At 52.6% G+C, this 15,238-nt stretch overlaps 1 protein-coding gene across 6 annotated transcripts in view; it reads right to left on the reverse strand.

Annotated features, from left to right (window-relative positions):
* Positions 1-5: 5 nt before the first annotated feature.
* Positions 6-15,238, reverse strand: part of RUSC2 (RUN and SH3 domain containing 2) — a 71,385-nt gene continuing 56,152 nt past the window's right edge. For 5 of the 6 annotated variants that reach the window (XM_073881376.1, XM_073881375.1, XM_073881377.1 and 2 more), the window contains 11 exons: positions 11,593-13,689; positions 5,468-6,097; positions 5,039-5,224; positions 4,730-4,870; positions 3,552-3,628; positions 3,166-3,340; positions 2,970-3,075; positions 2,222-2,268; positions 953-1,760; positions 721-858; positions 6-639 (listed from right to left, as the gene is read on the reverse strand). In XM_073881376.1, coding sequence (XP_073737477.1) covers positions 438-639; positions 721-858; positions 953-1,760; positions 2,222-2,268; positions 2,970-3,075; positions 3,166-3,340; positions 3,552-3,628; positions 4,730-4,870; positions 5,039-5,224; positions 5,468-6,097; positions 11,593-13,621 — 4,539 coding nt within the window. In that variant the 5' untranslated portion in view covers positions 13,622-13,689 and the 3' untranslated portion in view covers positions 6-437. The remainder of the gene's footprint in view (positions 640-720; positions 859-952; positions 1,761-2,221; positions 2,269-2,969; positions 3,076-3,165; positions 3,341-3,551; positions 3,629-4,729; positions 4,871-5,038; positions 5,225-5,467; positions 6,098-11,592; positions 13,690-15,238) is intronic. The other variant, XM_073881379.1, reaches the window with a different exon arrangement.

The raw sequence follows: 15,238 nt of genomic DNA on the forward strand, positions 1-15,238 counted from the left end.
AATAAATACATAAACAGAAGCCTGGGCTCCTCCTCCCTCTTCTGACCACCAGGCACTGGCCACAGCCTATTTACATTTGGGGGCTTAGGGAGCTGGCCCCAATACTGTCACCTCTCCTCCTCACCACCTGGCCTAGGGAACCCTGCAAATGGGCCTCCATAGGGACGTGCTTATCTGTACCTATGGGAGGGCTGGCCCATGTGGGCCGGGGAAATCCTGGCAGCCCAGTGCTGCATCCCTTCCCTCCTTTCCTGGGTGGAGGTCTGGATGAGGTCACTGGGACAGTTAATGGGAAGTAATTAATACTGAGCACAGGGATGTACGGCCCCCAGCTCTCAGTCTATTCTCTGTGGCCAGGCCAGAGGGCTTGGGAAGGGCTCTCAGGCTCTGAGTCAGGGGTTATGAGGGTCCCTGAGGCCACCAGCATGCACAGGGCCTCAGTTTTGGCTGCTTCCGGGGGTTGGACTTGGAGATGGGGTCAAGGTCACATAGGCCAGAGGCACCAGGCCAGTGTCGGGGCCACGGCTGCAGCGCAACCAGTCTCCTCCAGCTGGCCCCAGCACCCGTAGGATATCTCCCTTGCGGAAGCTCAGCTGTCCGGGGCCTGTGGCCAGATGATGGCACAGTGCCTTCACCTCGCTGGGGAAACAACAAATGGAGGTCAGAGAAACCCCACCCAAAGCCAAACCCAGCCCCCCAGTGCTATCTTCCAGGGCTTACCATGGAGGCTTGGAGGGCAAGACTGGAGAGTGTGGCTCCTGCAGGCTCTCCTTGGGCTCTGGCTCTCGGCGGGCACCCACTGTCTGTGCCACCAGTTGGAACATGGACTTGTCCAGGCTCAGCCAGTCGGACGGTAGCCTAGGGGAGAGCAGCCGGGGCTCCGGCTCTGTCTGTGCTCTGGTTTAGATAGGCTCGCCAAATCCCTCCGTCTACACCATGGGCTGCCTCTCACCTGTTTGTGGGCCGGGTCTCCCGCTGAGCCTTTCGGGAGCCAAAGAGGTGTCCCCACTTGATGCCCCCAGGTGAAGGCTCTGAGGCTCCTTCCTCATTTTCCGCTGGGGGGGCAGTGGACCCCTCCCTCTCCCGGCTGCGCCTCAGCTCGGCCAGTACAGAATCAGGGGGGCTCCCCATCCAGAAGGGCCAGCCCCTGTCCCGGCCAAGGGTCTCCTCAGGGGCAGGACAGGCCTCTGCCCCTTCGACTACTCCCTCTCGGGGGGGTGGTCCCCCGCCTCCTGCCCCTCTCTTCTTCTCACTGCTGCTATTGCTGCCACCACGGGGGAACCTAGAGCCCTCAGCTGAGCCATCGATGTAGACCTGGGAGCTCTGCATGAGCTGGTACCACCAGCCAGCCTGCCCGCCTCGGGCCCACCTGCCACGCCCTGAGCCCCCAGCTGCCTCTGCCACCTCTTCTGTCTCCTCTTCCTCCTCATCTTCTCCACCTTCGGGGGCGCCCACACCCTTCACCCGCTCCCCCTGGACCGCCCTGTCCATGTCTCCAGGCCCTTCCTGGCCCCTGGCCCGGGCCAGCTGCAGCGTCGAGTGGGCAGACAGCAGCAGGTCCTGTGACACCCGCAGCAGCTCCTTGTGCTGCCGCTGCTGCTGCCCACTTTGCAGGAGCCGGTGCTGGAACAGCAAATCGAGGCTGAAGGGCAGCAGGGCCAGGGGCTGCAGCAGCAGCAGCAGCTCCTCAAAGAGGCCGGGGCACACGGTATGCGCTGCACTCAGGAAGCCCCACGGCTGGTAGTGGGTCTGGATGATATCTGGGGGAGCAAGAGAGAGGGCCTGAGCCCCAAAGAGAAGCAGAGCCTGGCCTGGGGGCGGGGGGCCTCCGAGAAGTGGCCCTGGCAGAGCCGCTGCATACTGCCGCACAGGCGGGGCACTGTGCCCTTGGGTGCATGCCAGTGCCAAAGAGGCCGCCTGACGCCTGTGCAGGTCGTGACCTCCGCAGCCGTAAGTGGCAGCCCCAAGTTCACAGGAGAGCTGTGGGGGTTCCTGGTCACCCTCACTTCCAGATTGCCCGAGTATCCTGCTGGCTCCAAGGCTCTAACACAAGTAGAAGCTGGGGACAGACTGGGCTGGAAGCCCAGGCTCTGAAGACGGAAGCTTGGGCGGTCCCCCTCCCCACCTCTACCATCTGTAAAGAGCCATGCCTCCCTCTTCTGAGCCTCTGAGGTCTGGCCTATATTGAGTTTGCAAGAGAGAGTAGTGTTCCGGGCATTACCTTCGTGGTTATAGAGGTGATTAAACCAGAACTCCAGGGACCGGATGCTGTAGGGAAACAGAGAGAGTTGAACCTTGTGTGTAGATAGCCAGATGATAAGGTATAAAGGAGACAGACAGGGGGTCAGACAGAGGCAGAAGTATGGGTGAACATCTCCCTTCTATGGCAGGGATGCCACCTGGTTCGTTTCACGTAAAATAGTTCCGGAAAGTCAGTGAGGGATGATGGGAGGGGGTTAACATGTGATTCACAAGCCAATGACTTCCCTCTAGAATGGAGTTGGCTTGCCTAGGCCCCCAGAAGTCATGGCAGCTACTGAGTGAACATACAGGGTACACATCCCAAAGGGGATGGCCCGGGCCCATACTTGAGAAAGAAGGATACTATGATGTGGATCTCAAGGGGGGACTTATGGTCAGGCAGGATTTGGAAGTAGGGCTGCAATTGAGGGGATCAAGGTTTACAATATCCAGAGAACCAGATTAATTTCCAAATAAGCCAGATTATGGATTTATAAAAGCCAAAGACCATGTTGGTGATCAGTGCCAGAGGGTTGTGGGTGTGGTGGGAAACCAGAGACCTACTGAGACAGCTGTAACTAGATGGGGAGAAGGTGAGTCTGGGCCCTGGCTACAGAGCCTGCAGATCCCCCTCGGCCTGTCTCAGTCTAGGGAGTCGGTTCCACAGAAGTGGCAGAGCCCGGGGGAGAGGGCTGTGATTTGCCGCTCTTGTGGCCCCACACACTCACTTGAGCAGGCCGAGAATGAAGGCGTTGAAACGCATGGTGTGACTGGTGAGCTCCGGGAATTGGCTGACCTTGTTGTAGAGGCCGTGCAGGACCTTGGTGGACGGGCCTGAGAGGAAGCCAGAGCTAGCAGTCACATGCCCAGTCTCCTGAATCCGGATCTCAGCCTGGGGTCCTCATCTTGCTGCCCAGCACTTACCTAGCTGTGTAGAAGCCTCAACCACACTCCACGGCATGTTCTTACGTTGCCCAATGATGACATCTAGCACGAAGGCCTTGAGCCCATCCTCCAGCACAGCCTGGACTGCGGGGCACAAGTACTTCAGAACTAGGTGGCCCACATTGGGGCTCACAGAACTATTCCCGAGCTTTGCCTGTGGATGCAGTAGAGAAGAACAGGGAATCACTGGAAGCCTGACCTTGGTCTTCTCTGACTCTCTTAGGCCTTAGCTTGCCTCTCTTGTGATCCCCATCCTCAAGTACCCAGTTCTGGGTTCTAGGTGCAAGAGAGCAGGAGAAGGTGGCAGCATAGAATGGGTGACGGTCAGCAGGGTAGAGTTCAGCTGGCCCCAGTTTTTTGCCTACCTTCACCCCAGGATCCCGGCTTGTGCCAAAATGGGCCACAATGAGGTCCACGGCAGTGTTAACCGCCTTCACCAGCCCTGCAAGTAAGAATTCCATGTGATGGGTTCCTTAGCAAGTCCCTGGGCAACTCAGCTGAAACTGAGCCCTCAGTGGAGAGAGGGAGGGATGTCCACTTTCTCTCTCTCTCTGTCCCTGCACGTGGGTCTCAGTCTTACCGAGGACCAGGCCCTGACCCCTTCCTGTTTTCACCCAGTTCTCAAGCCCTGTACTGTTGTCACCACCAGTGGACCCATCTCAGCGATTTTACCTTCAAGATCCTCTTACTCCAGTCCTGGATTGAGCTAACGACCCATCTTCTCCGCTCTGAGAAACCAGGCTACTGGCTGCTGGACAAAGTCCAGGGCCACTCACAACAGTGACCGACAAGGGCACCTCTTTGACATGTGCCTTCAGGTGCCCTCTGCTATGCTCTCACGTTGCCAAATCTTTACCTCTCTTCTCAAGCCCTTGGTTCGACCTCACCCAGAGAACAGAGGCCACTGGTCATCAATTCAACTTCCCTGTCTATCCAAAAGACATAACTACATCCTGTCTACCCTCCTTCCCGCCCCCCTCACTCTCTTTCCATCTTGCTCAAGGTTCTTCCCTGTTCCCAGCTTTGAACCCCCCACTCTGCCTCTACAGGGAACTTCAGCTTCATCTTTCTCCCTCCCCACAGCTCCTTCCCTTCAGCCCACAATGATGCTCAACTCTTTCCCCAGCATCTCCCTGAAACAGCTTTCTCTTGGTCCAGTGGTCCCTTACTTGCTCAACATCTTAGTAGATGTTACCATCATGCTTACCCAAGCTGTTAGGTCCTGTTGTACTTGGACTCCCCCCATTAGAACACACGGCCATTTATTTATGGCATGGCAGTCTCCCTCACTCTACTTAGCTCCCTGAGGTAAGAGACCGAAGCCTGATTCTCAAGCCTCTGATAAATGACCCTTGTGCATTCAGGCACACTTGTCCTACACGATGCACAGGCTGCTACCTCGTGCCCCAATTCCTGTGCTGATTCCTTCCTAGCACGTGGAGTTCTAGGATAGGGAAACGTTCTGGAGGGCTAGACAGTAGGGCAACAGGCACAATAGGTACCGACAACAGAATTCCTGGCCTGAGCCGGGGGTAACATTCACCTTTTTTCTGAAGCAGGTCAATGGAAATGGCCTCTGAGTTGCCATCTGGGGACAGACAAAACTCAGCTGGAGGCTTCTCAGTCAAGGAAAAGGGGTCTTGGAAGTCAGGGCAGGTCAGTGGTAATGGCTTCACTATTTGACCTGGAAAGAAGAGAAAAATCAATCTCAAGCAACTCTCCTTCCAAGCGCTGCAGTCAGTTCTGTGCCTCATACCCTCTGGGACTCGTTCCCGCGGGACTGCCCCTTCTCCAGCCCTGCCCAGCTGCGGTAGAGCCTGCCCTGGGTCTACTGGGCACCTGGCCCACACACCATTCAGCCGGCAGTTCAGATGGCCAGCAGCACTGAAGGAGCCAGGGAACTCAAAGATGGGGTTCCTTCGGGCCAGCCGAGCTTCCTGTGGCCTTCGGTCTAGGCTCCCTGACAATCCAGGGGGCCCTAGTGGGTTCTTCCTCCTGTATTCCCGCCACTTGAGTGCTTGAGGGGATAGGTGGTTGGCTGAAAGCAGAACAGATGAGCAGAAGAGACGGGCAAGAGTTAGCAGGAGACAGCATTTCACATCCACCCAGTGCGGTCATATAAAATATGAGGGCTGGCAGTGCTTGGATATTATCCACAGGTGCTGGGGAAGGAGATGTAAACATTTTAACCCCTTACCCCAGGGTGGGGTATAAGAAAGCATCCAAAGGTGGGGGGGGGGGTTCGGGTAGAAATGCTTGCGGTGGAGGATAAAGCTCATACCGTTATTGGGCCTGGAGGCCATGCTGCCCTCACCACCTCCCCGGGCTAGACTTTCTGCTCGACTGAGGCTAGATCTCCAGGAGCCCAGAGGAGGCAAGCTTCCTGTTCCATGGAGACGGTACTCAGCCAAGGTCAGTATCTTCTGATCCTCCTTCTGTGGCTGCTGGAAGGTGGCAGGCCGGGCAACAGGAGGACAGGAGTGGCTCCATGGGGGTGGGCTTTCTGTGGCTGTGGCCTGCTCTGGAGGAGGGGAGCACGAGGTGGAAGCAGAAGAGTCGGTGCTGGGCCCAAAGGGGCCAGCACTGCGGATCGGGGAGTAGCTACCCAGGGGTGACGGCCGTGAGGTTTCTGGCTCAGGCCCAGCTTTCCTGGCCCCTCTGTTGGTGGGTGCCTGTGACTCCCCTGAGGGAGCTAAGGCTGGGACTGGAGCAGTAGGGGCAGCCAGGGGGGCAGGCTGCTGTGCACGGCTGCAGCCAGACAGGCTGTAGAGCTGGGAAAGGCTGTGGAGGGCGCGGGCCTTGGCCAACTGCTTCGGGAAGTGGTGCTGGAACACGAAGGGCTGGATGGGCAGCGTGGTTGGCCTCTGCTCCTTGCTGTAGCGAAGGACTGGTCGGCTCTCCGCACCGCCGCCTGTGGCGACAGTGATGGAGGAGGAATCAGACAGACCCTGGGGCCCCCAGGAGAGGAAGCAAAGAAGCAGCCGGATGATGCTCACTGGGGAGAGGGGAAGAGATGGGCAGGACCTGGCTTGTAGGAACTGAATGGGGTAAGGGCAATCCAAGTTCGGGAATATGACAGTGTGCTTCCCATCTTTTGTAAAACTTTTTCTATTGTTTTTATGATGCTGAACTCTCTTGTACTCTTGACTATTCACCCCATCTTCATTTTCTTGACTTCAAGGGTGGGTGTATCTTAAGGCTCCATTCTTAGATCTCCCTTTACACTTTCTTCCCTGAATTGTTCAAGTTCAGGCATTCATACAGATGACTCCCGAACCCACAGTTTTAGCCCCCACCTTCCCCTTAATCCCTGGATCATTCTGCTTTCACTTAAAATTTGCTATTTTGGGACACCTGGGTGGCTCAGTCATTAGGCGTTTGCCTTCGGCTCAGGTCATGATCCCAGGGTCCTGGGATCGAGCCCTGCATCGGGCTCCCTGCTCGGCGGGAAGCCTGCTTCTCCCTCTCCCACTCCCCCTGCTTGTGTTCCCTCTCTCGCTGTGTCTCTCTCTGTCAAAGAAATAAATAAAATCTTTAAAAAATTTTTGCTATTTTAAGGGTGCCTGGGTGGCTCAGTCAGTTAAGCATCCGACTCTTGATTTCAGCTCGGGTCACGATCTCAGGCTCTGTGTTGGGCGTGGAGCCTACTTAAGATTCTCTCTCTCCCTCTGGGGTGCCTGGGTGGCTCAGTCGGTTAAGCCTCTGACTCTTGGTTTTGGCACAAATGATCTCATGGGTAGTGAGATCAAGCCCCATGTTGGGCTCTGCACTCAGCAAGGAGTCTGCTGGAGATTCTCTCTCCTTCTCCCTCTGCCCCTCCCCCCACTCACTCACTCTCTCTAAAATAAATAAAATCTTAAAAAGAAAAAGTTTCTCCCTCTCCGTCTGCCCCTCCCCCTAAACATTTGCTTTTTGTTTATTTTATTATTTTTTTAAGATTTTATTTATTTGATAGAGAGAGACACAGCGAGAGAGGGAACACAAGCAGGGGGAGTGGGAGAGGGAGAAGCAGCCTTCCCGCTGAGCAGGGAGCCCGATGCAGGGCTCGATCCCAGGACCCTGGGATCATGACCTGAGCCGAAGGCAGACGCTCAACCGACTGAGTCGTCCAGGCACCCCCAAAATTTGCTATTTTAAAGCAATTCATCTATCACCTTTCCCCTGATGACTTCCATTTCTGACGATGGCAGAACCACCATTTCCTTTGTTTCTAAGGCCTAAAGAGTTGGAGTAAAGGCCACAGATATTCAGGGTAAGATGTTATTTACTTCAGGCTTTTGCTCATCATTGCCTGTCTCCACTAAAGCTGACTCATTTCATTCTTAAGCAAATCTAACCATAATATTTCTTCATTTGCAGCAGGAATCAGCCTCCTGTCACCCCTATCAACCCCATTCCCACTCTTTCACGATCCTGGCATTGGAGCCTCAGGGTCCACATTTGCTCCCTCTACACAGAGTTGTGATCCCCAAGGAGTGGACCATCTCCTGTTCTTTCAGCCAATCTTCAGGTCAGTGTCTCTCAAGACACAGGGCTCAGAACTAACAAAACTCCAGGACACTGCACAGCCAGATTGTCTGTGTGAGTTGTGCTTCTTAAAAAAACCACTGTGCACACTGTAAACATCTGTGTGACACAAGGTGGCGCTAGAAGCTTCTACGAAGCCAGAAACCCTGGGTGTGGCTCACTGAGCACAACTCTGGCTCAACAAATTTTTGAGACAGGAATTAATACCCTTACCTGACAGCTCAGGGTATTGGAAATTTAGAGACATTAAGTCATTTGCCCAAGGTCACACAACTAGGAAGTGGCAGAGCTAGAATTCGGCTAAGCCAGAGTCTGACTTAGGGGCTAATGTTCTCTTTATCACATTGCACTACATAGGAAATGGTATCCCTCATCTTTCCCCATTTATTTACTTCATTGAGTCTTAAGGGGATAGTGATCACAACCCCATCAGGGAGGGGTTTCAGAATCACTCCCAGGGGACATGTTCAAAATATACCCTCCTGTCATCCCCAATCTGTGCTTAGAGAGCAACCTTTGTCATTCTCCCTTGCTTACTATGCTCCAGCCACACTTCCTTCTGTCCTTAAACATGCCAAGTTCATTAACATCTCAGGATCTTTTGTACCTGCTGTTCTGCCTGAAATCAACTCATCATTCAGGCATCAGCTCAAACATCACCTCCTCAGTGGTGACCACCCCAGTCCCTCTGACAAGTCATACTTTGTCTCATCATCCTGTTTTATTTTCTTTTTAGCATTTTATCACTATTAGAAATTATCTTGCTTTTTGTCTATTACTCCTCATAAGGGCTCCAAAAAAAGCAGTGTTTTTGAATTGTTCATTGATGTATCCCCAGTGCCTAGAATAGAGCCCAGTATATAGTAGGTACTGAATAAATATTTGTTAAATGAATGAATCCCCACTGTCACCCTTGGCTCAGGCTAGTCTCGCTGCATCCAGATCTTCTTACATAAATCAGATTGCTTCCTAAAATACCAGTTTTATCCCCTGTGACCCTACTGCCCACAGAATAAAGTCTAAGCTTCTCAAACAGGTATCCACACCTGCCACCAATTAGACTGCTCTCCCCTCAAACTCCCACACCTGCCATTCTCACTGACCCCCCTCTTTCCATCCCACTCCCATCTTTAAGTACACAGCCTTTCCTGCTAGGAATGCCGCCTGCCTTTCCATTTATTTAAACATAAAATTCCAAGGCTGAACTGACTCTGGCTTTCAGATTAGGCCTTCCCAACCACAGCTTTATTATACCCGCTATGTAAAGTATGTTTGAATTCGACTGTTTATTTCTAGTCTTTAAAAAATCCTCCCTAAGTCCCCAGGATAGGGTTTGAGGCAGAGGAATGAGATCAGAGAAGAAGGAGGGGCCTGACCTGGGGAGTGGGTCTCAGTTTTGTCCCCAGGGAATACAAAGACTAAGGTTTCTCACTTTTCTATGTGACAGCCCTTGAGAAAATCAGAGACCACATTCACCCAAGTCTGCTGTTCTGTAGGTGACACAGCCCCAGTCCCTCAGTTTCTTCTTAAAATGGAACCCAGAACTTGCAGGTGAGCACTAACTGATTCAGAGGAGTAGAGGACCATCAGCTTCCCCCTTCTGGAGTCTACCAGTGAAGACAGTCATTTTAACTATTTGGAAGCCCTTCCAAACTGCTGACTCATTCTGAGAGTGCGATCAATTAAATACCCCAGATCAACCCAAGTACAGCTTACCTATCAAACTTCACACTGGTCCCTGCTGTTTTGTTTTGTTCTTTCCAGATTTGGTAAGATCTTTTTGAACAGTTGACTCTGCTGCTCTCAAAGAGATCTCAGCTTCTTTTGTCATTCATGAATTCATTGAATTGTCATTCATTAATTAAAAAAAAAAACGTATAGAATTGGGAGAAGAGCCCTGTGGGAGATCACTGGAGACTTATGGAACAGAATAGCATCTCTATACGGAAAGTCTTATCCAATAAAAAAACACACAACACTTTTAATGCCTCTCCCATCACCGACCAGGATTGTTCTTGCCCTCAGAATGCCAGCCACAGCATCCCCTGTGCCTAGAAATACCCACCAGACAGTGAAGTCTAAGAAGGGAGTGGGTTCCAAAGGACTCTGGCCAGTCTCTGCTGTTTCTGACCCTCCTCCTCCCTGGAGACCTCCCCTTTCATCCTCCACCCCAAGGGCAGCTCCTCTGGGTCCTTTTAGGAGTGTGAAGTCTTCTGAAGCTATGATCTTCCCAACAGCAGAGATTACACCATTTATGGTTTTTTAACCCACTTCTTTTGAGAAGCCATTGGACCAACCTGAGCCTACAGCATAGCATATTCCCCTTTATCTCCCTTTCCCCTGCTTTCTCTCTCCTTCCAAACCCTCTGAGATCTGGCTCCCCCCCCGCCCCCCCCACTACTCCCAAATGTTGTTTTCGGGATTCTTCAGCCTTAATGTTAGTGATTTCTCTTCAAAACTTTGTTGAACCTAACTCTTTTTTTGAAACTTTCTCCTCCTCTAGTGCCTGTGCCTTCACTCTCCCCTGGTTTTCCTCCTATTTTCCTAATTCTCAGAACCTTTGAGTGTTGCTCTGCTCACCCTTAAATCATTGCATCCTCAGGGCTCTTGGTCCTTGTTCCCTTTACAACTCCACACACTCTCCCTAGGTGCTCTCATCCACTCAAAGCTTCAACTACCTCTGTTATTCTGATGACTCTGATCTTGGCGGTCTCCTGACCCCCAGGGCATCCTTTCCAATCCACCTTTCCCCCAAACAACCAGTGATCTTTCTAAAATGAAAAAAAAAAAAAAAAAAAAAAAACCCATGCCACTAAGCTGTTAAAAAACAAAATGCCACTTCCCTGATTAAAATCCTTCGGTAGTTCCATCCATACCCCACCATGGCTATACCAAATTATTTGCAGTTTCTGGAAAGCATCAAGTTATTCTGCACCTTGTTGGTTTTATACAGACTACTGTATGAACCTAGAATGTTCTTCTCACAAGTCTCCACAAAGCCTATTCCTCATCCTCTTTCTAGACTGGTTTTAAATATAAATTGTTAGCACTCCTTCTCTGACATTTTAGTCTTTCTAGAGAGCCCTCTCATAGACCAGTACTGGACACCGTCATCTCTGGTTTTTGTTTTTAAGTAGGCTCCAATGCAGGGCTTGAACTCATGATCCTGAGATTGAGACCCGAGCTGAGATCAAGGGTCGGCAGCTTAACCAACTGAGCCACCCAGGCACTCTCCCCCCGCCCCCAACTCTGTTTTTAATTATGTTTCCTTTTCTGTTTTCATCCTTAGTCAGAATTCCTTGAGGCTAGAGACTGTCTCTCACATCTCTCCATCACCAACATTTAACATAGAGCATTTATAAAACAATTATTTAAATGTAATAAAATAAACAGGGAAAGAGCGGGGGGCCCAGGAGGCTTAAGTGTCTGCTTTCAGGCTCTTTGAAAAGCCGCAACAATCACTGATCAAAGAATGAACTTCACTGACTCAGTGTGGTTTGCCTAAGGGACATATCCCTTAAGCACTGCAAATTCCTAAATGTCCCAAACTGAACTTGGGCTTTATCCCTTTTCCAGGAAATGCACTTTACAGCAGTGTCTGTGGTCCCTATCCACGTACCATCATCTTTCCAGGCAACCAGGCTTATAATCACAATCGTCTGCGTACTTCCTTTCCCAATATATCAGTCTCTGAGTCCTGATAATTTCAGTGTATTTTTTATCTTTCCCATTACAACTGTTGGACATGACCTGGACTGGAAAGATGATGGATCTAGGCTGAGGAACCTTTAGTGGTTATGGATGGGGTGGTTGCCAGGGCCCTATCACTGAGGAGGCCGTGCATATATTCTGGTGTTCTCCAGCCTGTAGGTTCCTTACCGTCAGCTCTAGCTCTTGCATCCTTCTGGGTATGGCTGTTGGCTGGGCTCCCTGGGAGAGCAGGCCCTGGATCCATCAGCTGGGCCAGGGGGCCTTGCCCAGCAGCTCTGAGGCTAGCAGGTGGCATCTCACTGGCTTGGGGGCCCTGACAGACCTGGGTGGACCAGGGCTCTGGGCCAACTAGGCCCATGCCCGGCCCTGAGGGCACGGGCGGCAGGCTATGACTACAGTGAGTACCCTCGCCCAGCGGGCCCGCCCTATCTTGCTGGGCTTCCTGGATGGGTGAGAACTCCTGGGAGGAGTCCCCAACGCTCACTCGAAGCGGCGGGGAGCCAGAGCCTGCAGCTTTCTTCCGGCCCTTGGCGAGCTCAGCAAAGGAGGTGACCCGCCGAGGTGGGGAGCCAGACCCAGCGAGGGCTGCAGGACCCTCACTCAGGCGCACTGGGCAACTCAGCATGCGCTCCAGTGAGCCCAGGCGGACAGGAGGGCTGCGCGCCAGGCTGCGATCACAGCTTCGAGAGCGCTGACGTCCAGTGCTGAGGCTGGGGGGTGAGCTGTTGGTATACACTTGCCCCTCGATCACGGTGGGGCCCACAGGTGCCGCTGCTTCCACCGAGGAACCCACCCCTCCTTGTTCCTCTGGCTGGACTTCTGGCCTCTGGAATAGGTAATACTCAGAGGGCTGGCTGGGGCCAGGGTCTGCGCCGGGGCCTGGCGCAGGGCTTATCTTGGTGTGTTCCTCAGAGCAGCTGGTGATGGAAGAGCCAGCTGGGCTTGGGGATGACTGGGAGGACAGGTCACAGGTGACAAGTTTATAGTAATTCTGTGTGGCCACAACAAGACGGGCCTGGCTCTGGAAGCAGGCCGTGAGGTCAGCCACACCTGGGCAGGGCTCACAGTGTGGGCGGTAGGAGTTGCAGTTGGCATCGAGCTCGGGAGATGAGGCATGAGGACAGCCGTAGCTCCCTTCCCTTCCTCCGCTGTCGGGGTGGTGGGACTCACAAGACATCTTGGACTCGGCTGGGGAGGGCTGCAGGTCCAGATAGAAAGCGCCAGGGTCTGAGTGGCTGCAGAAGGAAGAGTTGCTGCACGACTGTGGGGCGGCGTTGAGATTGGCGCGGGAGTTGCCATGCATCTTGTTGTAGAGGGTGCTGAAGGTGACCAGCACGCCCTCCGAGCTGTTGCAGGAAGAGTCACTCGCATAGCCCATGGACTGGTCGGCCGCCTCGGACTGACTGGAGGCGCTACTGCAGCGGCGGTGCTGAGGCCCCGAGCCCGAGCATCCTGGATTCCTCGGGGACTCATCTGAACTGAGCTTCCAGTCCTGATCAAAGGAAAAGCCCGACGTATCGCTGGCTCCACCCCCACTGCCACTCCCACCAGGTCCCCCACACTCGTCCAGCTCCATGGTCTCTGCTTCCAGGTCTGGCCGGCAGCAGTGGCTAGTGCTGCAGTGCTGGGGATCCAAGGTGGCCCTTGGCTCCTGTTCCTGCCCCTCCACTACTCCAGCTCGACTACGTGTTGCCCCCCACGGCCTGCCTGCCCTAGGGCCAGGTGGTGGCAGCTGGAAAGAGGACAGATGGAAGGTGGGCTGACTGGCCCCGTGCAGGTGGAAGGACTGCTGGGTGGCACCATCACCAATGCTGTCATCACAGAGGTCACCAAGTCCTGGCTCAGCCACACCCTCCTGCAGCAGGAAAGGATTGTGTCGTTTAGGGGCCCCAGGGCCTCTTCCATCCCGAACCCTACTCTTCGTGCTGTCTGCAGGCCGTGTGGACCCCCCTGGGGCAGAGTGCAGACTGTTGTAGAGCAGCGAGTCAGCTTGTCCTAGGTCTTGATCAGGCTGGGTGATGCCCAGGTCAGGGGGGCAGAAAGGATTGGATCTTGTGCTGCCACTACCTCCACTTGCCCCTGCACAGCACTGCCTGTCTGGGACTTGACAGTGCACCAGGGGGATGTGGTGGACGATGAGGGTCTCTCCAGTCAGCTTTGGGGGACTATCCATTCTGGAAATTTCGAACAAGGGCATCAACAGCACCAGACACTGCCCCCGGAGCCCAGTGGGGCAGAACACATTTCATCAGGAGAGCTTGGCACCTGGAGAGAGAGGGAAAGAAAGGGAACCTAATGTCACCTCCCTGGAAGTCAGGGACATGCCCTTCCCCATAGCATTTTCAGATGGAGAAGAGCCCAAGAGGAGAAACGACTCAGAGTCAGGATGGAGCCTGATAACACAGCCCGACAGGGCCGGGCTTCCCTGCCCTACTTTTTGCACTGCACGGGTCCAGCTCTTGAGTGCCCCCTTCGTTGGCCGTGCGTCCACTTGTGACAAAAGGCAAACTCATTTTCATGCCACCTACAAAGGTCTGGGGGATCTCAAGGACAACACTTTCTCCTTTTCCTTCACGGACAAGTTCTTAGCAGTAAATGATGACTAGTCCCAAGTACAAAAAAAGTATGAATAGTACCTAACTTAGAAAAATCATCTAGGATGACTGAAAGGGTGCTCGGCACTGAGGAGGACAGAGAGATGCCTTAGACCCAGCTACAGCTTGCAAGCTCTCAGATTAGGGGAAAATCATGCAGATGAACTATATCATATACTCATAGCAATATGCTACTAATTTTGGAAGAAAACTATTTTTAAATTATTCTGTATTGTTTGCCCCCATGTCACCTCATTTTCTCCTCTGAGCCCCAGAATGCTCATCCCTCTCTGCTGGCTATGGGCTAATGATCCTCACTCTCCCTACTACTGTCCTGGAGCTGCTTCTTTTTTTTTTTCTTTTTCTTTTTTCAAGATTTTATTTTTAAGTAATCTCTGCACCCAACATGGGGCTGGAACTCAAAACCCCGAGATCAAGAGTCACATGCTCCACCAACTGAGCCAGCCAGGCGCCCCTGTCCTGGAGCTTCTTGAATACAGAGACCGAGTTGGTCATTAGAGTGACTTGACCACAAGTATGGGTGATGCCAACCTCTACCTTCTCACTGAGGGGGTGGGTGTCTATTTCTATCTCTTGTATCACTCAGGCACACAGAAGTCCTAGCAAACATGATAGGCATAATACATTCTTGTCCAGCTCAGGATACAGATCTTCTGAAGTGCCCAAATTCTGTCCATTTTCAGTTCAGAACTTTCACTATGGGGGTCCCCTAGAAAGTCCTCTCTTCCCAGTTTTTCCTCCAATAGGCTAAGGTAAAGCTCTCTCCTATTTAAGGTCTCCTGGCCCCAAGCACACAGAATCCGTTCTGAACTTCTCTGGTCTGCTGACTGGACTGCGACAGAACAGCTTCCTCAAATTCTAGTCTCCTGTGCTACCAAATTCAAGTCCTAATAGTCCTTGCTTGCTCAGACTCCTCCTATCTAATTTCTGCTAATTCATTCATTTCTCTTCCTTCCCTTTTTATTCCCGTCATTTTCCTTCCACCCACTGTGAATCTAAATTCTTCAATGCCTAAGTTTTCCGCCATTTAGTTGAATGCTTAATACCACCAATTTTTAAAAATTTAACTCAGATTACAGGATCACAGCTCTTCATGTGGAGTACAGAAAAGACCTAGGCAAGTCACACATGCTCAAGGACATGAACAGGCAATACATAAATGAAAAAATTCAAGTGGCTGATAAATAAGTGTGTGAGGA

Source organism: Callorhinus ursinus, unplaced genomic scaffold (genome assembly GCF_003265705.2).
Source record: "Callorhinus ursinus isolate GAN/ISIS: 27379988/994484 unplaced genomic scaffold, GSC_fseal_2.0 scaffold42, whole genome shotgun sequence".
Taxonomy (NCBI): domain Eukaryota; kingdom Metazoa; phylum Chordata; class Mammalia; order Carnivora; family Otariidae; genus Callorhinus; species Callorhinus ursinus.